Here is a 23,883-nt window from a genome sequence, read left to right as displayed (position 1 = left end):
CGAGGTAGTTAAAGCGTGGCAGACGAGATCTCCACCGCACGCCTAAGAATCGCCATAATCTTTGGCAGTGCCAGGGTATGTCATGACAGTCCTGTACATCCCAATCTCCACCGTTGATTTCACTTGTAAGGACGAACCCGGAGCCCTTGGATCAAGAGAGGAGACGACAAGACCAGCGTCTTTCGCTCTTAGATCGTTCCGGACAAGAGGAGTTAAGACCATCAGATTGAAAGAAGAAAAGGACAAATATTCTGAAGAATAATCTCAGCCATTCATTTTGATTCTCTTTAATTCCTGAACATCCGATCATATCCTTCGAAATCTTGACCCTCCATCTCCCTCAAAATGAATCCTGACCCTCCATGGGGAGCACCCGATTCCTATAAATACCTGTATGAAAAACTGTTCAAGGGACGGGCAAAAAGAGAGGTAGTTATTATAGCGGAAGAACTCTGAAACTTGATTCAGTTTGTTACTCTGCTACTTTGAAGTTTTGATTAGAAAGACTTTTGAAGCTAGTTTTTTGAAGTGTTTTCTTGAAAAGGATTATGAATACTGAAACTCTATATTTTCAGTTTGTTCATTATCTGGTCACACTCTCACTTTCAGCCTTTTATTATCTCTGTCTTCATTCCCATTATCCAAGCTCAATTTCATTTCACTCGATTTTTATCTTAATCTGTTTGCATTTTAGCTAAGCACCCTTCAGTTCACAACGAACATCACTCCTCAAGCTAATCAGTCTGCTGTCTTATTACTATTTGTCTCCCCGTAGTCATTTCAATAGATTTGGCTCCTTACAGGTAAGAGCTCATATTGCCGTTTGTTAAGTGTTTGCGTTTACTTTTCGCATTTTCTTTGCTCTTTTTTTTATGCATGTGATTTTCTCCAAGTTCATTTAGTGCCAAAGAACCTTAAAGAATGTTACTATCGAGTTTATTTCTTTAGTGATCAGTCCATCATTTTATTAATCTTCGTCATTTTTGAATGCAAATTTTTTAGCTCCTAGTAGCGTGTAAGTGGTTGGGTAAAATGTAGGTAACTGCAACTTAAGGGTCTCTTTTGAGAGAGAGAGCCTGAATAACACGTCAGGAAAATAGTTAAACTATTAGATTGACGTAAACGGCAATTCGGCAAGATGCCATAAAGTGGAATAAAACCAAAGTAAACAAAACAGAATAGATCGGACATTAATAGGTACTGATAAAGTGACCTTAGGGGAGGTCAGCAAAATTCAGTCCAGCTTCTCTTATTTAGTCACAAAATATCAATTAGTTAATAGAAGCCTTATCCCCAGCACCTTAGAACGCCAGAATCCTTAGCTTTAGGACCTTATGACATGTAGCTGAAATTAAAATTCGGGAGATCGGAAAGATCCCATTCAGGCTCCTGTTAATTTAAAAGAGATCGGAGGAGAGTTCTTATCTGGTCTTGACTCAAAATTTAAAATAAATACTCAAAAGAGATCGGAGGAGAGTTCTTATCCGGTCTCGACTCAAATTTTAAAATAAATACTCAAAAGAGATCGGAGGAGAGTTCTTATCCGGTCTCAACTCAAAATTTAAAATAAATACTTAATAGAGATCGGAGGAGAGTTCTTATCCGATCTCAACTCAAAATTTTAATGATTTAAAAGAGATCGGAGGAGAGTTCTTATCCGATCTCAACTCAAAATTTTAATAAATATTAAAGAATTTGGAGAAGAGTCCTTATCCAATTCTTAAATTAAATTTTAATAAAATAGTTCTTTTAAATAAGATTAACATGCAACAATAACTCACTGAGGTTGTCTCATTTACTTATGTATCTGGGTGATCCAAATTTAGTGAAAAATCAAATGTTCCTTTAATCAAAGGATTAACATGTCCATTCGAGCCTTTCTAACTAATGCAAAGTTAAATCTACTTACCCTTATTAAGGGACGAGGTGGGGTGCCTAACACCTTCCCCACCCGTTTACGGACCCCGAACCTAGAATCTCTGTCTTGAAGTGGTTTCATTTCAATTTATTTTCACAAATGGTTTTCTTTAGTTTCCCTCAAAACTAAGGTGGCGACTCCTCACTCTTTCCCACTTCGGTGAGGGTTCGTTCAGGAGACCGCAAAATCTCTTGCGACACTACCTTTTACCCAATGGATTCTGAGCATTATCATTTGAATTTTCTGATATGTGAGTGGCTGAAGATGGTATTGCTGTGGATGTAGATGGCATATGATAATCTGATTCAGCATGTGAAATGGACATTGATTCACTTGGAGCAACAGATTGAATATTAGTTGATTAAACTCCATCCAATGATTGATAGGCACTAGCTATGTCATCTGCGTTGGATACTTCCAATAGAATTATGTAGTTCCAACTCACTAAAAGGAGTATCAGCAACAATAGAAGAATTCATATTAATTGGAGAATCAATGGCTGTTGTTGATTTTCTAAGAAATTAACATCTCTGGAGACATAAATCATCTTGTTCTCCAAGTCAAAGATTTTGTATCCCTTTTTGTCATATGGATATCCAACAAAGATACCTGGTCTGGCCCGAGGAGCAAATTTATCATGCATTTGATCATTCACACGCGCATAACAAAGGCAACCGAAGCTCCTTAAGTGTGCATACGTTGGCTTCTTTCCATGCAACATCTCATATGGCATTTTGTTCTACAAAACACCTAATGGCATGCGATTCATCAAATATGCAGCAGTTAGTATACACTCACCCCAAAAAGTCTTAGGTAGGCTTGCTTGAAACATCAGTGAACGTGCTACCTCTAAGACATGTCTATGTTTGCGTTCAACTATGCCATTTTGATGTGGTGTATATGTGCAATTGGTCTGATGCTCCATTCCATTATCAAATAAAATTTTAGCAAATCTCCGTGAGTAAACTCCAAGCCATTATCTGTTCGCAAAATTTTAATTTTTGCATTGAACTGGGTTGCGACCCAATTGAAAAATTGTACAAAATATCCCTTGGTTTCTGATTTGTGCTTCATAAGAAACACACATGTTGCTAAACTCAAATCATCCACTAACATTAGAAAATAATATGAATCAAAATGTGACCTGATTCTATTTGGTCCCCAAATATCATAGTGGAGTAAATCAAAAGCATGCATCGTTTTATTCATACTAATAGGAAAAGGTAATCTCGTTTGTTTTGCTTTGTAACAAGCTTCACAAACTAATTGTCCTCACTATCCAAAAACACATGTAAATCTGGAACCAAAGATAATTTATTTATTGGTAGATGTCCCAAGCTACGATGCTATAACCTTGCAGTAGTAGTGTGCCTTGCCACTAATGCTTTCCCTCCTCTCAATGGCTCCAAGTAATAAAGACCATTTTGTTCTCTACCCACTCCAATCAGCCTCTTCGAGTGTAAGTCCTGTATGACAAAAGAATTTGAGTAGAAAGTTAATGAATAATTTAAATCTTTTTTCAATCTGCTGACAGATAATAAATTGAAGCAAAATTAGGCACTCTGAGTACTCGTTCAAGAACCAATTCTTTATCAATAGCAACTTGTCCAAGGCTTCTACTGTTACCATTTCTCCATTAGGAATTTGAATCGGAGGTATACTTGAGCCAGGAATCATATTTGACAAAGAGTCAATTTTATTTGTTATATGACGTATGGCTCTGGTATCAATTATCCATGCGTCTTTTGTCTTACCAGAAAATCTTGATGAAGTGGCCATGTTTACTCATGGTTTGTTGAATGCTGCATTTTGCCCACTTAATAGAGCCAATAATTGTTGATGTTGTGTAGAAGTAAGCCCTGGAATTGGAGACTCACTCTCATCTACGACAGGGTTAAAAGCTGCTCCTGAGGAGATTGTTTTATTCATTGTACTGTTGTCCCTTTGTTGCCGAGTATATCCATGATTTCCTTGCTTTCCTTGTCTGTTATTTCGCTTTCCAGGTTGGTGCCAATCCGAAGGATATCCAATCACCTTGTAACAGAAATCCATACTGTGATTTGTTTTTCCACAGTACACACAAGGTGGGAATTGATTGCTATTCTCATCTTCAACTTTCTTGGATTGAGTATCGCTTCTCTTAGATAATAAGGCTACCGCTTCAATCACAGGAGTCCGATTTACAGCAATTAAACGCTATTTCTCTTCTTTTACAGCAATAGCATATGCCCTTCCAAGATTCGGCAATGGATCAATGCTTAATATTTGAGATGGCACAGTGGTATATTCTTCATCAAGTCCCATTAGAAAATCAAAGACCTTTTCTTCTTCCCACATGTCCTGCATTTGTTTTGCAGCTCCAAATGTACAACCACAAGTGCAGACAGGTATTAGACTAAGTCCTTGCAACTCTCCCCAAATAGCTTTAAATTTTTCATAATAGGAGGAAACATATGATTTTTCTTGCTGCGATAGCGCTATAGCACGTTTCAACTCATAGACTTTTGGAGCTATTTCTTGCGTGAATCTTTCTTCTAAATCATGCCATAACTCCCTTGCCGTTTCTGCATGGACAGCATTTCTTTGAAGCTCCTTCGCTAAAGCATTAGTGAGCCAAGAGAGAACAATTGCATTGCACTAGATCCATGACTGCAAATCTGGTGAATCATCATCTGGTTTCTTGAATTTTCCATCCACAAAGCCTCCTTTGTTTTTGGAATAGAGTGCATTCAAAAGGTTGTCTCCATGTAAAATAAATATCCCCATTTTCACCAAGGGGTTGAGTGACGAAAATCAATCCTGGATGATCAGATGGATGTAGGTAGTATGGAGAAATGATATCAAGTGTTTTGTTTTGATTGACGCTGGTGACCAACTCTCTAGTATCTCCTGTATTTCAATTGTTCAAATCATCTCCTACCATGGTTCAACAAGCTAAGATTTTACAACCTGCTCTGATACCATGAAAAGAAAGATTAAATGAGAAAATTGACTTATTGTTTCTCCTTGAGATTACAAAGCCATACATACAGCTAGTATATCAAATCAAATTCTAATATTATGCTAATTACTATCAACTGAGATTATACCAAAACAACCGAATTAGCAAACTAAGGTAAGTCTATATAAGATCAGCAAACTAAGGTAAGTCTTTAAAGTATATTAATGATCGTTTATATTCTTGGGCCAATTTATTTCTACAATCAAAGCCAACAAATTTACAAAGCCATGAGTAAGATTTTTTAATAAACAAAAAGTTTTATCAACTTCTATCATGGTAGTGGATGTGGTAAATTTTTTTTATTCAATAAAGGCACTATGGGTTATGTATAATTAATGGTGTACTACATAGCGATGATAGCCCTCTCTTTTATTCATCATAAAGATGAATAATTTTAGAATAAATAAATGAGAAATTCGAATTTAAAACTTTCTCGCCTTTTAAACCTTAAAGGTGAAAAAAAGATTAATCAGATTACTTCATTAACATAGATGAGGTAATTGGTGGATTGGACTATAAGAGTTAGACAAAACTTGTTTTATTGTATTACTGAAGCTGGGAATATATACAACCTATGGTAGCTTATCATATCTGAGGTTGTTACACAATATTAGGTTAGTTACAGTATATCAAGGAAGACTTTTGAATACATTTGAATTGTATAAGATATCTACAATCCTTTGACCGTTACACGCCCCCTCAATTCAAACCCGGAGAGGGTTGAATTGTGAGATGCTGAGCAATTTCATTATGACGAGATTTGGACAGTCCCTTTGTAAACAAGTTAGCTAGCTGATCATTGCTGGAAATGTAGCGAACATCAAGCTTGCCGTTGGCAACCATATCACGGACAAAGTGATATTCAACCTCTATATGTTTCATACGACTATGGAAAACAGGATTGGCAGTGAGATAGGTTGCACCTACATTATCACACCAAAGAATTGGAGGTTGCGATGAAGCCATGGAAATTTCTCGGAGTAAGGATATCAACCAGGTTATTTCTGTTGCTGCAGCGCCTATAGCCCGATACTCAGCTTCGGTGGAGCTGCGGGCCACCGTTTTTTGTTTTCGAGAAGTCCATGAAACAAGATTTGAGCCAAGAAACACAGCAAAGCCAATGATTGATTTTCGGTCATCTTTGCTGCATGCCCAGTCTGAATCAGAGTAAATATGTAGTTGCGCATTGGAGGGGCGATGAATGAGCAAGCCATGATGCTGTGTCAATTTCAGATAGCGCAAGATACGTTTCAATGCTGTCCAGTGTACTGTGGTTGGAGCATGCAAATACTGGGAAACTTGATTAACCGAGAACTAGATGTCTGGTCGAGTCAACATGAGGTATTGAAGGCCTCCTACTAAAGCACGGTATAAAGTGGGATCGGAAAATGGCTCACCTCCCTGCTGTTGTAATTTTTCAAGTGGGACAGCTGGTGTTGAAATGGGATTACACGTTGACATGTTGGCTTTAACCAGTAGCTCACCAATGTATTTACTTTGGGACAAATGCAAGTCGATGGATGTTTTAGTGACTTCAAGGCCTAAGAAATAATCAGGATGTCCAAGGTTACGTATCATGATATCGCGGCCAAGAGATGTAATCAAGTCATTAATCACCGTATTATTATTTCCAGTGAGTATGAGCTCATCAACATAGACCAAGCAGAACATCTGAATTTCATTGGAATTGTAAAATAACAAAGAGGAATCAGCAGCTGAGATGGTAAAGCCACGTTGAATCAAAAGAGCTGTCAATTTTTTGTACCATTGGCGTGGGCCTTGCCGCAGCCCGTAGAGAGACCGTTGTAACTGACAAACATAATTCGATTTATCCTTGTCAATAAAATCAGGGGGCTGCTCCATGTAAACCAGCCGGTGTATCTAAATCACCCTGTAAGAAAGCATTTGAGACATCCAGCTGGGGTAGGGACCAGGAGTGAGACACAGCAATAGATAAAATGAGACGAATAATTGCTAGCTTTACAACAGGGGAGAATGTCTCATAGTAATCAACTCCAGGGCGTTGAGTGATGCCTTTGGCTATTAGTCTCGCCCTATACTTATCAAGGCTGCCATCTGCTTTTTGTTTTATTCAGAAAATCCACTTGCATCCGATAATGTTTTCAGCATCCTTTCGAGGTACTAAATCCCATGTTCCAGTTTTCATTAAAGCATTTATCTCATTCTCCATGGCTTGACGCCATTCTTTTTGTTGTAATGCTTTGGAGTAGCAGGTCGGCACTTCATGAGATATGAGTGTGGTAGCATAAGTTTTGGGCTTTAAATGTGCCGTTTGAGCTCGACTGACCATCGTATGAGTTCGTAGTAGTGGTGCGATATGGCTTTCAGGTGATGGGTCCAAATCAATAATTAAGGGTGCACTGGATTGTGGGTAAGGCGGTGATGGTGGATTTTGTAAGGAAGCTGTTGGACTTTGTAAAGATACACGTGGTGATGTTGGTGTCACATTTGGACTTATGGGAGTAGAGGCATTTATGCTGGATGATGGTATAGTGGATGGCACATATTGTATGGGAGAGTGAGTATGGTGAGATGGAATGGGCCCTAAAATGATGGCAAGACTGAACTTGGTAGCAGCGGTGGTGGTTGCACGAAATAATCCGTGGACTTTGTAGGAGTGGACTGTGGAGCTTGTGAAGGAGGAGCTGCAAATGGAAATATCTGTTCACAAAAAAGGACATGGCGTGAGACCAAGATTTTTTTACTGTCAAGATTTAAGTATAGGTATCCCTTATGAATCTTACTATACCCCAAAAATACACATGGGGTAGACCGAACATCTAATTTATTTTTGGAATATGGTGCCAACCAAGGGTAACAAAGGGATCCGAAAACTCTCAAATAATTATAATTTGGAGTATTTTTAAACAAAATTTCATAAGGGTTGGTAGGCTTAGTGTGAACAGTAGGGACCCGATTCATTGTGTAAACTGCTGTTTCAAAAGCGTATGTCCACTACTTTGGTGGAACACTAGCATGACGTAACATAGCTCTACCACTTTCCACAATTTGCCTATATTTTTGCTTAGCATATCCATTTTATTCGGGTGTCTAAGGACAAGATACCCTTTGTGAAATCCCATTTTCTTAGGAACTTTGTGAGACCTTGGAATTCCCCACCCCAATCCGATTGGAAATTTTTAATTGGCAAGGTAAAATATTTTTTCACAAGTTTATGAAATTGAGTGAACACAGACAAAATATCAAATTTACGTTTTAGGAAATAGATCCATGTATAATGACTATAATGATCATAAAAAATGACATAATAAATAAATCTATCAACAGACGGGACCGGTGATGATCCCCACACATAAGAACATATTAATTCTAATGGTTGTGAAACGGTAGATGTCGATTTCGGAAAAGGTTATTTATGCATTTTGCTTAGATAACAAGAATGACATGGATTAGAAGCATTTTTATTGAGATAAGACAAATTATTTGAAGACAAAATACTTGAAATAATACGGTCATTTGCATGACCCAAGCGATCATGCCAAGTGCGAAACTCCACAGAATTGATTTGGGGGGAAGCTGAAGACACTGATTGAAGAGGCAATGAGTACAGCCCATCCTTACTCTGGCCGCGGTATAAAACCTGACTCACGCGGGTATCCTTAATGACAAAGAAATTAGCAAAAAATTTAATAGACACAGGGTTGTTAGAAGTTAGAAGTCAATGCATGAACAGAGAGTAGATTTTTATGAATTTTAAGGGCAAAGAGAATATTATCAAAATTGAAAGAAACACCATTAACTGACATTATAGAATGACCAGAATTAACGATTGAAATATTTGTACCATTGCAAATTGTTATTGAGTCGATGCCTGAATAAGAAGATGGTTGAGAGATATTTCCATTAGCAGCCGTGACATGGTAGTTAGCTTCAGAGTCCACTGTCCACATTTGAGTTCCTGGTGCTGCAAAAGCTGCCAAATAGCTTTATGGCCTATGTGATTGAAATGGCTGAAGTCCACGATAATTTTGTGATTGATGAAATTGATTTTTGGGTGAGGGACACTGGCGGGCAACATGACCCTGTCCTTTGCAGTTGTGGTAGATGATTGGCCCATTTGTTGAAGTTCGATTGGTAGGAAATTTAGCCTTCCCACGTGATTGAGTGGCAGCATTGCCAGGTGGAGCTGTGGCTACTTGGGCAGTGGGTTGTATATGCGCTAGTACAGACTCTGTTTCAGCTTTTGATTGCGTCTCTTCACTCAGCAGGAGTGCATACAGTTCATCAAAGGTAATGGAAGCATTTCGAGCTTCTATGGCCCTTGCAAATGGGCGATATTCAGTCCCCAAGCAGTCAAGAATGTTGTTCATGAGTGCATCCTCAGAAACTGAAGCTTTTAAAGCAGCTAGCTGGTCAAAGATGGTCTTGGCTCGTTTCATGTAAGCATCAACTGACTCTGCACCTTTCTTAAGATGCTTCATTTGTTTTCGTAGCTGCATAACTTGCGTCCTTGTTCTTAACGAAAAAATTGTCTCTAATTTTACCCAGGCTTCCCTTGCCATGGGAGAGCCAACAACTTGCGGCAATAACTGTTCAGAAATCGAAGCAAACAACCATGTCAATACCAGCTGATCTTGACAATACCAACATTGGTAATCTGGGTTATGTTGTCCATCGGCTAAGGTTTGTGCTGGTGGTGTAGAAGAAGAAGAAACATGGGTAGCTAGATTATAGCCATTTAACAAAGGGAGAATCTGCCCTTTCCAGAGGAGGTAGTTGGAAGAGGTGAGTTTAACTGATAAAAGCTGAGAAACGTTAGGTATTGTGGAAGAAGAAATAGGAACAAGAGATAAAGGAGTACTTGATGCCATGGATGGCCTATGGTAGCTCTGATACCATGTAAGAGTTAGACAAAACTTGTTTTATTGTATTACTGAAGCAGGGATATATACAACCTATGGTAGCTTATCATATCTAAGGTTATTACACAATATTAGGATAGTTACAGTATATCAAGATAGACTTTTGAATACATATGAATTGTATAAGATATTTACAATCCTTTGACCGTTACATGGATTTTATTTTACTTCATTTTATTTCTAATATATTTTTGTATAATTTATTATTTTTTAAATGTTATTTTTAATTATTTTGAGTTTTTAATTTGTATTAAAATAAAAAAATTGACACAACTATCGAATAGAAAATTGAATGTTAGCATAGGATCAATTCAAAAGTTATAGTACACGTTTTTCTTTTTCTTTTTTTTTTTTTGTAGAAAGTTATAATATAGGTAATGATATAATTAAATATAAACCTTAATGGCAAAATTTTATAAAATTTATATTTTTTAAATTAATCATACCTTTTTATTTTATTAATTTTAATCTAAACTCATATAATAATTTTAATCAATTTAGTAATTCAAAATTAAAATATAAATGTAGAGCTTACAAAACAATTTTAATAAAAATGCATACTGTACTTTTCCCTATTTATTAATTATTATTGTAAACTTTTATTTTTATAATTTCTCTAAAAAATACTATTTCTTATTATAATAAATAAAGAAAATAATTTATACTTTTCTACATAGTAAAAAAATATATTTTGTTCTTAATATATATATATATATATATTTAAATGACCTAATTGTGTTACAAACATTTGATGAGTTGGCTATTCAGTGGAGAGCATGCTCCTGTCGTTATCTATCAATATTTGACTCTTCTATTTTTTTACGAATCTGATATGAAAATTATTAAACTTTAATATCCTCATAAAGAGAAAATGTGTAACTTATTATTATTGTACTCTTATCCAAATAAAAAAGTAAAATACCTAATAACTCCATGATAAAAAAAATAAAAAATACTCTCAAAATAAAAAATATCAAATTCTCAAAAAAATAAGAAATAGCAAATCCTTGCAAAACAAGAAATACCATATTCTTGCGCAAAGTAAGAAATACCAAATCCTTATTTTCACTGTATACACATATTTATTTTAAAAATAAGGATGAATACTATTCAGTTTGAATTGAATAAATCGAGCCGAACTATCTTAATTTATTAATTCGATTTAATTTTTAAAATAATTTTGTTCAGTTCAGTTCTATTCGATTTTGTATTTTAAGAATTTTAATTATTTCGGTTTAGTTCAGTTTCAAAAAGAAAAAAAATCGGTTGAATCGAATCGAATCGAACTGAATTACTTTATTAATTTTTAAATTGGATTATTTTTATAGGAAATTTATGAATTATATATAATTATATATATATATATATATATATATATATATATATATATATATATATATATAAATTGTTTAATTTCATTTATTTATGGTTATTAGGTTCAAACTAAAGTCAAAATTAGACTAAATAACTTAAAAATTAAGTCTAAATTAAAAAATTCCTTCAAACTCAAAAACCATTCGGTTCAAACTGAAATAAACCAAAATAGAGTGATTTAATTCAATTTTTCATTAATTTCGATTTGATTTGATTTCTAAAATATAGTAATTTGGTTAATTTAGTTTTAATTATTCGGTTCGATTTGAACCTAATACTCAACCCCATTCAAAAAGATACAAATTTGGAAATTATTAAAAAAATACAAAATAAATATAAAAAATACAAAAAAAGGCAAATATTAGTGACAATACCCTAAAAAACTTAAAGGGGAAAGAGAAGAATTTAGAGAGGCGGCTGGGGTTAGTTTATATCATTAAGGCATTAATTTAAAAAATATTTTTTTAGAATAAATTAAAAAATAAAATCTTTTGGAGTAAATTAAAAAATGTATATTAAAAAAAAAGTGAAAGACATAAAAGGGATATAAAAAGGCACAGAAGATTATTTTTCTAATTTAATTTATTTTAGGTAGATCAATAAATTAAAGATTCTAATGTGGTGGCAATCCCAATCAGCATAATATAATATATTCCATTTAATTTTACACGTATTAGAAACAATATTCCCAATTTTAATCAATTTTCATGACTTCAATTAGCTTGAATGATGACTTATCTTAGGAATTAAAAATGATTTATTTCATACTCAAATTATCTCCAATTAATGCATAATTATCATGGTAACACAAGTCATCACCCTATTTATTTACCAATTTTATCCTTTTTAAAATTATAATATGATTTCAATTCCCATATGTAACAGTTTTATCCTTTTTTAAAATTATAGTATGATTTCAATTCCCATATCTATCAATTTTACCCTTTTAAATTTATAATATGACTTCAATTCCCACATCTAAATTCCGCGTAACTAGCTTAAAAAGAAAGAAAAAAAAATATATTTGTTGATGGAATACAAATTAATAAAGATGGCCACGTGCTCCTCTCCTATTGGTAGGTCACATGATATATATCTCAAAATAAAAACCAAAACTTGTTTGCTAAGTAAATTTATAATATCCCTGAAAAATCGAAAAGGAATCCTTCCATAGCAGTCATTCTTCTCTTATATATATATAATGGACAGCAATTTACGTCTCCGTCGCTGTCCTCTCTTCTTCCGTCTCTCTATCAATTCTCTGCAATGGCTAATGTATATGATCATGCTTTGGATGATCCAATAGAGGACCTGGAATGTCAACTCTGTATCCCACAGGATCCAATAGAGGACCTGGAATGGTTTCCTAGTTTCTCCACTGATCTAATCTCTTTAAGTGATTTGTGTTTCACCCTGGAACATGAACCCCTGTCCCTTTTTGATGATTTTAGAGCCTACACCGAATCACCAGCTGATTTTCCTGTTACCCCGGAGCAAACGATTGAGAAAGTAGAAGAAAACAAGAGTACTACAATAATAGCTAATAAGAAGCGACTACGTAGCCTGGAACCCTTTACTTTTACTGGTTTTACGCACAAGAAACAACGTAGCAACCGTGTGTTGAAACAGAGAAAACGAGATGCGTGGGATTTTGAATCGGAGAAGGCGTCATCAGCGATGGGTGATGATTTGTTTCGGAAAGTCGAGAGAAGGTGCAGTCATTGTGAAACTGATAAAACACCGCAGTGGAGGCTCGGACCGTCAGGGCCAAAAACGCTGTGTAATGCTTGTGGTGTAAGGTACAAATCGGGAAGGCTGTTGCCGGAGTATCGGCCGGTTTCAAGCCCCACATTTAATAGTGAGAATCACTCAAATTTTCACAAGAAAATATTGAAAAGAAAAAAGATGACAGGGTTGGATGAAAGCAATGATTAAATAGGGTTAGTTGCTTTATTAATTACTGGTCTATTTTTTTATCCATCAGGCTTCTTGATTAATTTATTTAAGTTGATTTTTTTTAAACAATTTAAGTTAATTATTTTGTAATCACGATGGTAATTATTTTTCTTTTTAATTTTAGAATTTATTTATACTAATCCTCAATTTGAGCTTTTAAATTTATTAACCTGATCCCTATATTTTAAAATATAATTTATCAAATGCCATTAAAATATATTTATTGTTTTGATATTGGATAAATTTCTTCAACCATCAATCTCTGAAAGCCTTTCTTCCTCACCCACTCTTCGTTGTCTCACTCTTTCTTTTTAATCCCTCTCATTCCTTTGCGACAACCTTAATTGCTCGTCCTACCTCTCTTCCCCCTCTATCACACAATCCTTTTTTCTGTGGTCTCAAATCACAATCTCAAAACGGTGTCATTGTCAGTCACTGCTTTATCAAAATCGTCTTTGTCGATTGTAGTGGTTGTTTCATCCTTTAATTAATAGCACTAGATATCCAACATCATTTTTCTCAAGCACTCCTCCTCCTCCTCCAAGAATTTCAATGATCTCCCTTAGTTCCACCAATGTTGTCTCTTTATCCACAAAGATTATCTTTTCTTTCTTGTCTCATCCTCATATTCCCTCACCTTCTTGAACATCCTACCAGCCAAATCCAAATTATAAACACACTTTTATTATTTTCAATGCATTCTTTCCTTAGTTTATCGACTACAAAATTAGACATAGTGTTATAATCACTTAAAAATTTTATCAATTTTATGATTTGGTTTTGTAATTATTGAGTATAGATTATTACAAAGGAATACAAATTGTTTGATTTTGTATGATCACTCTTCATTTTGAATAAGAATTATTAATTTCGTATTTTAAAATTTAGATAAGAATTTATGTAATTTTTTTATTAATGAGATTTTGATGTTGGATTACTCTGACGTTGGTTTTTTTATTTTGGGGTTTCTCTTGAATTTCTAGGTTTTGGCCCGCTAGACAAATTAAGCAAAGAGGGGAATCACTTGTTGGGCACACTAAAAGAGAGAAGGAGATGCCAGATAAAAAAATATGATATTTAATCATACTTGGAAACATGTGTATAGATCAGGAGATATGTAACTTTCATATTAAAGTTATGTAACTTTCATAACTTTCATATTAAAGTTGACGGACGGTGACCGACTGTTTTTTAAGGATGGTGTATGCGACATTTAGCATTAAATGTTTGTATATTTTATTCATAATTTAATTTTTTCAAATTTTAATATAATTTAAAAAAAAATTAAAAAAATATGAGAGATCAACTCTTAAATTTAATTGGATAAATTAAAAAAATATTAATTAATAATTAATGCAACATATATAAAGGGCAATAACGAATTTAAAATTTAGATCAAGTGTCTTATGTATCTCATTTATAATTTTAATTTCTTTTAAAATTATTTTTTATTATTTAAAAAATTTTAAAAATATAAACATTTATTTTTTTAATTTAATTGGGCAAATAAAAAAGATTTAAATTATTAGAATATGGATTCATTAATTTTTTTTTTCTAATTAGGTCATTAGAAGAATCTACCTTTAAAAATTTTGTTATAAATTTTTAGGGATTAAATATGAAAATTTACTAAGAACATATGTCTACATTTAAACTACTCTAAATTAAAAAAAAAAAAATTAATGGGAGACAATAACGCCTTCCAAACCTGAGTTCGACGTTGGACAAATAGAGTACTTAAATTCATGTATATATTGTATTTTACTCATAATTTGAATCTTTTTAAAATTCTTTTTTATTACTTAAAAAGAAATTTAAAAAATATAGACTATTAATTTTTTAATGTAATTGGGTCAATAAAAATAATCTTTTAAATTATGAAAATATGGGTTTATTAATTTTTTTATTGAATTAAACAAATAAAAAAATTAATCTTTTAAACTTTATTAGAAACTTTTTGGAGGCTAGAAGAGAAAGCCTATTAAATACATGTTCATATTTAAATTCCTCTAAATCAAAAATTAAAAATTTAGGGGTGGTGCCCCTATTAGCCCCCTTAATCTATCATTGTTAATTAATGATAATAAAATTACTCTCTAAATTGAGAAAAGGTGAATGAAATTTAACCCACTATTTTATAAGTATGTGCTTTTTAATCTAATAAAAAAGAGAATGTGATTTTTAATAATTTACAATAAAAAAAAGAAAATATGGAATGTAGGTAATTTTTAATAATTTACAATAAAAAATAAAATATGAAATATAGGTAATAGAGAGATTAAGAGAGGTTTTGAGCCACTGTTAAAGAAAGAAAGGGAGTATAGAGGAGTTGGAGAGAAAATGTAAATTAATATACAAAATTTATAAAATAATCATTCATGTCTTACACATTAAAATTATTTTTTTTTAATAATCTTAACAATGCTTATTCAGAAATAGAATGAGATTGATTCTAATAGAGAACAACTGAACTAGAACTAGTCAAATTCAATTGATAATAAATTGGATTAAAATCAATCAGTTGGATTTTGAGTCAAACTCAAACTAATTTTTTGAAAAAAATTCAACTATTGAATTTGATCAAAATTAAGATAAAACCTAAATTAGAGTATTAGACTAGAATTGAAACTAATTAACACCATAATGGATTTGGGATAACTTTTAAGTGGTAGTTTTAATCATACTAGAACTGAAATTAACTAACACCAAAATGGAGTTGGGATAACTTTTAAGGGCTAGTTTTAATCTCAAAAATTTGAATCATACTTATCCAAAATTCCAAACAGCAATTAGTTATTTAATTAAAAAAAATAACAATTAGTTATCAATAATATATATCTAGAAAAATATATATAGTTTATCGATTCCCTACATTCACTACAAAAAAATATATATATATACAATTAGTAACAGACCGAATCAGTTGCTAATCCATTAAAATCAGTTGCTAATCAATTTAGCAACATATTCAGTTAGTTACAATTAACCTAGTTACAAATAGTAATTAACAATCAATTTGATTGCAAATAGCAGCACACAACTAAATCGATTGCTAAATTAATTAAACTTAAAAAAATAAAATTTTTGATAAAAAAAAATTATTGATTGCTAGTAGAAATCGATTTAACAACCGAAATATAATTAGTTACAAAAAATTGGTGTTTTTAATTTTGTAAATTTTGCAACCATTTTGTAAATGATTGCTATATGTAACTAATTTAACAACTGAAAAGTTGGTTGCAAAATCAATTTCTACTGGCAACCGATTTTAATTAGTTTTAAAAATTGATAATAATTGATTTGCAAATTAATTGTAAATAAAAAAATAAAAATAATCAATAGTGGGTAAGCTAATGCAAAAATTGACTTCCATTATTTCATATTCAAATACGCAATTAGATATCATAAATACAATAGATGGAAAAAATATCTTCTTAGCATAATTTCTGTTTGGATAGAATGTGTATATATATCTACATTTTTTTCCACCTCAAATTACATTCTAGGATGCATTTCTTTATTTAGTATTCAATTTAATCCAAGATTGCATATAATATTTAGAATTAAACTCAACAACAATTTAGTTTGAAATCAAAATTAGACTGAATTTGATATTGATCGAATTTGGATCGATTAAAATTAATCTTAGATTGAATTTCTTTTTCATTAAAAAAGAATAAATGTTGGATTTATCAAAATTAAAGAATTGAAATCAAACCAAAACTAAGATTAGGGTTAGAAAGAAATCTCTAATCCGGTTCTAATAAGTCGTAACCCTTAATCCGAATCGATAACGAAGAGTCAAGATCAGCTTGATCCAAAAAAAACAACAACAGGCAGATATATCCAGAATAAGCATTATCATCTCAGGAAAAGACAAAAAAGTCCTACACATGGGATTCTTCACTCTTGGGAACAGGCAAGTTTCGACTCTGTGGAAAGAGACGATAGAAGGCAGGAACAAAAGATAGAGTAGAATAACCAAAGATAGGGAAGAATACATTACTGCTGCATGGACATGGTGATTCTACTTTTGTTTTCAGTCTCTCTCTCTCTTTTATATATATATATATATATATATATATATATATATATATATATATATAGTGCTTTTGGCAATGAGAAAATGACCTATTTGAGGGTTAAAGGTCGTCCACTCGTCTCAGTGTCTGGCTCCTATATAACCCCTTCTTCTAATTCCACATTTCTAATTATTCAACCATAATTTATTAATTTTTAAACATTTTTAAATTATTAAAATATGAAAAGAAGAGATTCTAAGTTGGAGCTAAAATTTTATTTTCTAAATTTTCATTTTTACCAACGAGATTAAATCTCTGTTGAATCTATTTTATATTTTATTAAACTATTCATACTTAATTTATCATAAATTAAAAAATAAATAGATAAAAATTCCACCATACATTTGAAAGAATTATATATTTCACATATTGATTGTGACAATTCAATATACAACAAGTAAATATTAAATTCAGTTCTAAAAAAAAAAGTAAATATTAAGTTCACATTTTTTTTAATCCATGTGAGCAAAAAATTTCCATTTATTTTCTTGTTCTCAATCTCTTTAGATAGTCTCATTTGTTTATCTCTCCTCCTCTAGCATGTTGGTTTTGCTATAAATAGCTAGCATCTTTTGGCACAATTCACAAGCTCCTCAGAAATGTCTCTCCTACATCTAATCTAATCTTAATCTAATCAGTTGGCGTCCAGTCTTCTTTTGCGCCCCCGGAATGAGTGCAAGAGAGGAACTTGCTGGGGTTCTTGTTTTTGACTCATCAGTCTTGCAGAAACAGCCAAACTTGCCAACTGAGTTCATTTGGCAACATGGTGATTTAGTCAGCGACCAGCAGGACGAGCTTAATGAACCTTTGATAGATTTGAACGGGTTCTTGAAAGGAGATGAGGTGGAAACTGCCCATGCAGCTCAGCTTATCGGGGCTGCTTGCTTAAACCATGGCTTCTTTCAGGTCACCAACCATGGAGTTGATGCTTCCCTTATTCGAGCTGCGCATCAAGAAATTGGTACAATCTTTAAACTCCCTCTAGATAAGAAGCTCAGTGTTCGGAGGCAACCCGGCGGTGTATCTGGTTATTCCTGTGCTCATGCCGATCGGTTTTCCTCTAAGTTGCCTTGGAAGGAGACATTCTCATTTGGGTACCATGGAAATGACTCTCACCCAATTGTTGTTGATTATTTCAAACATTTCTTGGGGGAAGATTTTCAACCAACGGGGTATGATATTTTTATTGTTAAATTATATACTCTTAGGTTATTTTTCTAAATTGATTTAATACATTTAAGATTAGTTTTAGAATACTCTTTAAAATTGTTACTTGTATTATTTTAAATTCATTTAATTTCTTATATCGATTTGATATATTTTGAGAAGAGTTAAAAGTAAAATAAAGTTTTATAAAGTAAAGTTTTTCATAATTCTTAAATCTTAATAATTTCTTAGTATGTAAGAGTAAAGGAAGATTTTTTTAAAGTATTTGGAAAACTTTCTTAACCCACCAATTAGATGGGTTGGAAAATAAAGGTTTTGTGAAAGTTTTCAAAAACCTCTAAAAAATTATACTTTAAAAAACCTTCCATCCTCTCAAACATAACATAAATTCAAGATTTTTAAATATGAAAAATTTTTTCATTACTTTAAAAAACCTCTTTCCAAAAAAGGGTTAATCTTTTGAAAGCTTTAATTTTGAAGGGATATTTTATTTCTCTTCTTTTCTGTTGATTTTTTATCAGGAAAAAATGTCATTAGACCCATGATTCAACCTTCAATTTCAGTTTGATTATTTGGGTTCTTGACTATGTAAAAAGGCATTGTATTTTAGGTGGGTTTACCAAAGATACTGCGAAGAGATGAGGAGATTATCTCTACAAATATTCGAGCTACTGGCTGTTAGCTTGGGAGTGGATCGTTTTCATTACAGGAGATTTTTTGAAGATGGAAGCTCAATAATGAGGTGTAACAACTATCCACCTTGCAATAATTCAGGGCTAACCCTTGGAACTGGTCCTCATTGTGACCCAACATCCTTAACAATTCTTCACCAAGACGAAGTTGGTGGTCTTCAAGTCTTTGCTAATAACAAATGGCAAGCAATCCGACCTCGCCCTGATGCCTTTGTCATTAACGTTGGTGATACCTTCATGGTAAGTTACATTGCATTGTAATTAACATCATCAACGTCACCAATGTTTCTGTTAAAAGTTAAGTAGATTTTCAAGGTAAACATATATTGTAGATTTTAAAATGAAGGAATTGGATAAGGTGATGAAATCATATGATGTTATATAATAAATTTGATTGATATGAATGCTGCAGGCATTATCCAATGGGAAATGCAAAAGTTGCATGCATAGAGCAGTGGTGAACAGAGAGAGAGAAAGAAGATCACTGGTTTTCTTTGTGTGTCCAAAAGAGGACAAAGTGGTGAGACCCCCACAAGATCTTGTTTGCAGAGAAGGGCCAAGAAAGTACCCAGATTTCACATGGTCTGACTTATTGGAGTTTACACAAAACTACTACAGAGCTGATGTTGCTACCCTCCAAAGCTTCATCCAATGGCTTCTATCTTCTAAAACCATCTAACTTCTAGGGTTTTGTTTGCTTGAGAGTAAGCAGACTAAAGAAGTTGAATTATCAAAAAAAAAATGTAAAGAAGAGTTTTATTTAATTTGTATTATATCCTTTTAGGAAGTAATTTTTTTTTTTTTTTTTGTAACAGAAGTAATTTACTTAGATGAAATCTGGTAAATTACACTTTTTTTAATTAAATGTAATATAATTTATCAATTTATGCTCTAATTTGTTACACTTTAAACTATATTATGAGTATTATTATCTTTTACATTTTAAAAATAAATTACTTTCTAATAGGTTAATTCATATACTCATCTTTTTTTTTTTAAATTTACTTGTAAATGTACTTTTTCTGATAAGCAGCTAGAGGCATACTTTTAGATAGTATATTTCTTTCAAAGTAGAGTATTTTGAAAAAAAAAATATAGTTTCTTTATGCTTTTGATCATTGTTAATTTCATTCTTCTAAACCATCATCTAATGGCTTCTATAGTCTGGTCTCTCTCTCTCTCTCTCTTTCTCTCTCTCTCTCTCTCTCTCTCTCTCTCTCTCTCTCTCTCTCTCTGTATATTTTCTTGACAGGATACTTACCAGTAATAATAAACAACTAAAATAATAGTTTATTATTGAAAATTTGAAATTTCAATCAATTAATAATAAACAAATCAAATTATTTTGCCCTTAATCAATCTTTGCGGATTCATTTGCATTAAATTTAACATATTTTAGTCATAAAATTTCAAAAAAAAATTTTAAAAATATTTTTAACGTCTAAAAGGTGATTTTCCAAAAGCAGGTTTGAACTACCAGATTCCAAGCAGGCTTATTGTCTATCCAATATGTAATGTTAAAAATTTAGCCAAAAAATTTTTTAATCAACTAAATTAACATTATTAATTAATGAACTTAACCTAAGTTACTGTAATTTTAAAAGTTTACATTATATTTCCCCGCATTTTAATATTAAAAAAAAAAAAAAAAAAACTAAAATCCAACGCCAAGTTTCTGATGCAAAATATTTACATTCATATGAAGAACACTCGTCAATTCATGAAATTCAAAGCTAATTAAGTTAACTAAATATGTATGCTTCACATAATGATATACCCAAGTATATGTATAACATTAAGTAATATAATTATGGTTAGGTGATATCACAGATTAATAGGTTCTTATTAACAATATTGTATAAACCCACAAACCCATCTCACCAAAAAAAAAAAAGAAAAAAATCATATATGTAATCTTTCACTTGCTTTTGTTGATTTCATAATTTGAACCCTTACCAATGCCCAACTGAATCAATTTGATCATGTTGTTGTAGTTGTTTTTGAATGGAATTAGGGGAGAAGTTTAAGGAAAATGATTGATCAGCAGGCACAAATGATGGTTGAGAGATAAGAGAGGTAGTTGAGGAATATACAGAGTTGAAGGATGGTAAACTTTGATCTTGTTCTTGTGGTTGTTGCAACCTTTGATCTGTTCTTTGTTGCTTTGGGATATTAAGCTTCTCTCCTTCAATCTCTCTATATCTGCTGAGATACAACTTAAGAGGGGCAACATAATCTTCAAAACCCAGAGTTGTTATTGCCCAAATGATATCATCTCCATTAATAGTCTTTCTCTTCTCTCTTTGACATTTATCAGAAGCTTCTCCTGTGACGAAGCTAATAAATTCAGAAACACATTCTTGAACTGTTTCTTTTGCATCTTTTGAGATTTTCCCATTTCCAGGAATCACTTTCTTCATTATTCTTCCAACGTTGGCTATAGGAAGGAATCGATCTTGCTCTTTGTTGTTGTTGCTACTTGTGCTCTTTAAGCATGGACTTTCTGGGCTTCCTCCGCTGGGGACATTTGGACAACTTCCATGGCTCTCGTCTTCCATTGTTTCTCTCTTCCACTCACTCACTCAAATAGATACTAAAATTTTTCAAGAAATTGGATTTAAAATTTGATGGTGTTTAATGAGTTTTATGGATTCAAATAAAGGAAAAGAAAAGCAAGAGAATAGGCAAATGAAGAGGGGATTAAGAAAAGAACTTGGTTCATGTTTAATTAGCTAAGCCTAGGGACTCGCTCTCAATGTGGAGAAGGTAATTAATTACTTTTCCAAGGTTTAATGCTTATAACCCAAAAGGTTAGTCCAATTATAAGGAAGAGAATCTCTCTTTCTGTGGGGAGCAATCTAAAATTATAAAATTATTAATCTTAATGCATTAAGCTAATGGGAGGGATTATATAGTTAAGATTTATTGGAAAAGAAACTTAATTTTAATACGCCAAAACTGACTAAAAATATCACTCACTGTAAATATTAAAAAAAAAAAAAAAATCTAATGCTTTATACTTAATTTTTTTGCTATAATATGAATGCAATAGAAATGTGTATTTTAAGATAAATTTTTTATATTACAATAAAAGAAAAGATAAGATTAAAATTACATGGTGATATAAGCATTTAAATTATGTTCAATAATACATTAATGGACAGAACATAATAAAAAAAATGTAATGTAAATATATAATGAAAAGTATTGGGTGTTTAATTATTATGTTTAATTTTAAAAATTAAAATAATACAATATAATACAAAATTTTTGTTCTGATATATATTTAATTTATTAAATGATGGTAGTTGCAATGATAATAATAATAATAATAATAATAATAATAATAATAATAATAATAATAATAATAATAAGTGGTGATATCAATTAGTAACTAAATGTTGACAATTTAAGCAAGGTGGTGGTGATCAATATGTATAATAAAGATGGGATGGAGTGAAAGTAAATTAATCATGATTGCATAATTTTTTTTTTTTTCATAATAAACAAAAACTCTTGTAGCCCAAAACAATCTAAGGGTTGATTTTTTGTGCAAGTAATTAACCATATAGTTGATATTAATAATCAAATTATGAAAGATAATCCAAGAGATGGTAAAAAAAATAATGCAAGATGAGATGTACACTCTAGCCCAAAATCAAGTCCGCCCCCTTCGCTGCCAATGAATATAATTACAGGAAACCCCATCTTGAAAATTAAAGAAGATGATTGAGAAAACCTTGAAAGAGCAACCTTTTAGTGATAGTACTATGGATTAATTGCCAAAAAAAAACTTAAAGTTTATTAATTTTTATAATTAAATTATGAAATTTGTAAAATTATTAATTAAACCCTCACATTTAATTGAAATCTCAAATTGATCCGAACATCAATAAATTGTTATCATACTTAATAGAAGTTTTACGTTAGCTGTCATATTATCGCTAAAGAAGTCACATCGGAAACCTTAAATTAACACTAACTTCTCTACTATAAGAAATATTTAAGTAAACCTTTTTTCAAAATTGATTCTCACTCTATTAATGCACTGATTCAATCTTAACATGCATGCAAGTTGCTTCTTCTTCTCAAAACTTCTTCGAATCTACTGATTCAATTCTTCATCCATTGATTACCATGTCTAAAAGTAAAAGTTCAGCCTCACAAATTCAAAATCTTTCTCCTCCTCTGTTCCCTTATTCTTCCCCCTTTCCTCTGTGCTTCCTTCTCTCTTCTATGTGCAATCGAGCTTTGCATCCACACTTGTTGGCACAGCCAGAGGAAAAAGGAGGTAGATGACGAGGAACAGTTGCAAAGATGTGAAGAGGGATTCTATGATTGTGATCGATTGGTGGATGATGAAAAGGAAGTTGGACTTTTGCAAAGATATTCAGAAGATCATTTAAGGCTTGTTGGATTTGTGTATAAGTGTGGTGATGAATTAGATAGTCAAAAAGAGGAAGATATTGCTCTAAATCAAGATTTTAAGACTCCTCTTTTAGGTTAACTTCTACTAATTTTTAATTTCTTTAACTTTTAATTTTTTAAAATTCCTTTTTTATTTTTGAATCTGTGCAAATATAAAAGAAACTTATAATTATGTATTTTTACTCATCTAAGATTTGTACCGAAATTTTAATTTTTGAATTTCTTTTTTTGTATAACTAGAATGTTAATTGGAATTCAAATTTTTAGAGTTGATAGACTTAATGTCACAATGTTTGATCTGAAAATGTGTTATGTTATTGTTCTTATTTTATTTATATGGGAAGATTCCAATTTTCAAAAT

General features: G+C 32.0%; 3 protein-coding genes across 4 annotated transcripts; 2 read left to right on the top strand and 1 right to left on the bottom strand.

Moving 5' to 3' along the window:
- Positions 1-12,376: 12,376 nt before the first annotated feature.
- On the top strand, positions 12,377-14,294 carry LOC110644277 (GATA transcription factor 9). 2 transcript variants are annotated; one of them, XM_021796976.2, is made up of 2 exons: positions 12,377-12,996; positions 14,137-14,294. In XM_021796976.2, exons 1-2 carry the CDS (start codon positions 12,464-12,466, stop codon positions 14,225-14,227), a joined length of 624 nt encoding a protein of 207 aa, XP_021652668.2. In that variant the 5' UTR covers positions 12,377-12,463; the 3' UTR covers positions 14,228-14,294. The 2 variants fall into 2 exon arrangements, with proteins under 2 accessions (XP_021652668.2, XP_021652666.1); XM_021796974.2 differs by having other exon boundaries at positions 12,379-13,137.
- A 3,483-nt stretch (positions 14,295-17,777) lies between these two features.
- Positions 17,778-19,977, top strand: LOC110644287 (gibberellin 20 oxidase 2-like). The gene is made up of 3 exons (XM_021796985.2): positions 17,778-18,407; positions 19,013-19,334; positions 19,507-19,977. The coding sequence occupies exons 1-3, from the start codon at positions 17,905-17,907 to the stop codon at positions 19,771-19,773; spliced, it is 1,092 nt and encodes a 363-aa protein (XP_021652677.2). The 5' UTR covers positions 17,778-17,904; the 3' UTR covers positions 19,774-19,977.
- Positions 19,978-21,015: 1,038 nt separating this feature from the next.
- LOC110644304 (nuclear transcription factor Y subunit B-7-like) lies at positions 21,016-21,687 on the bottom strand. Its single transcript, XM_021797009.2, has one exon. It carries the CDS (start codon positions 21,650-21,652, stop codon positions 21,047-21,049), a length of 606 nt encoding a protein of 201 aa, XP_021652701.1. The 5' UTR covers positions 21,653-21,687; the 3' UTR covers positions 21,016-21,046.
- Positions 21,688-23,883: the final 2,196 nt, after the last annotated feature.

The sequence above is a fragment of the Hevea brasiliensis genome, chromosome 7, assembly GCF_030052815.1.
Source record: "Hevea brasiliensis isolate MT/VB/25A 57/8 chromosome 7, ASM3005281v1, whole genome shotgun sequence".
NCBI lineage: Eukaryota > Viridiplantae > Streptophyta > Magnoliopsida > Malpighiales > Euphorbiaceae > Hevea > Hevea brasiliensis.
Note: the sequence above shows the minus strand (reverse complement) of the source record. Positions and strands in the feature narration are given on the sequence as shown.

Excerpts from the sequence above, each read along its gene's own strand:
- LOC110644304 (XM_021797009.2), bottom strand. The coding sequence starts at position 21,652 with ATGGAAGACGAGAGCCATGGAAGTTGTCCAAATGTCCCCAGCGGAGGA.
- LOC110644287 (XM_021796985.2), top strand. The coding sequence starts at position 17,905 with ATGAGTGCAAGAGAGGAACTTGCTGGGGTTCTTGTTTTTGACTCATCA. Across the intron at positions 18,408-19,012 it reads GAAGATTTTCAACCAACGGG|GTGGGTTTACCAAAGATACT; the intron begins GTATGATATTTT and ends ATTGTATTTTAG. Across the intron at positions 19,335-19,506 it reads ACGTTGGTGATACCTTCATG|GCATTATCCAATGGGAAATG; the intron begins GTAAGTTACATT and ends TGAATGCTGCAG.
- LOC110644277 (XM_021796974.2), top strand. The coding sequence starts at position 12,464 with ATGGCTAATGTATATGATCATGCTTTGGATGATCCAATAGAGGACCTG.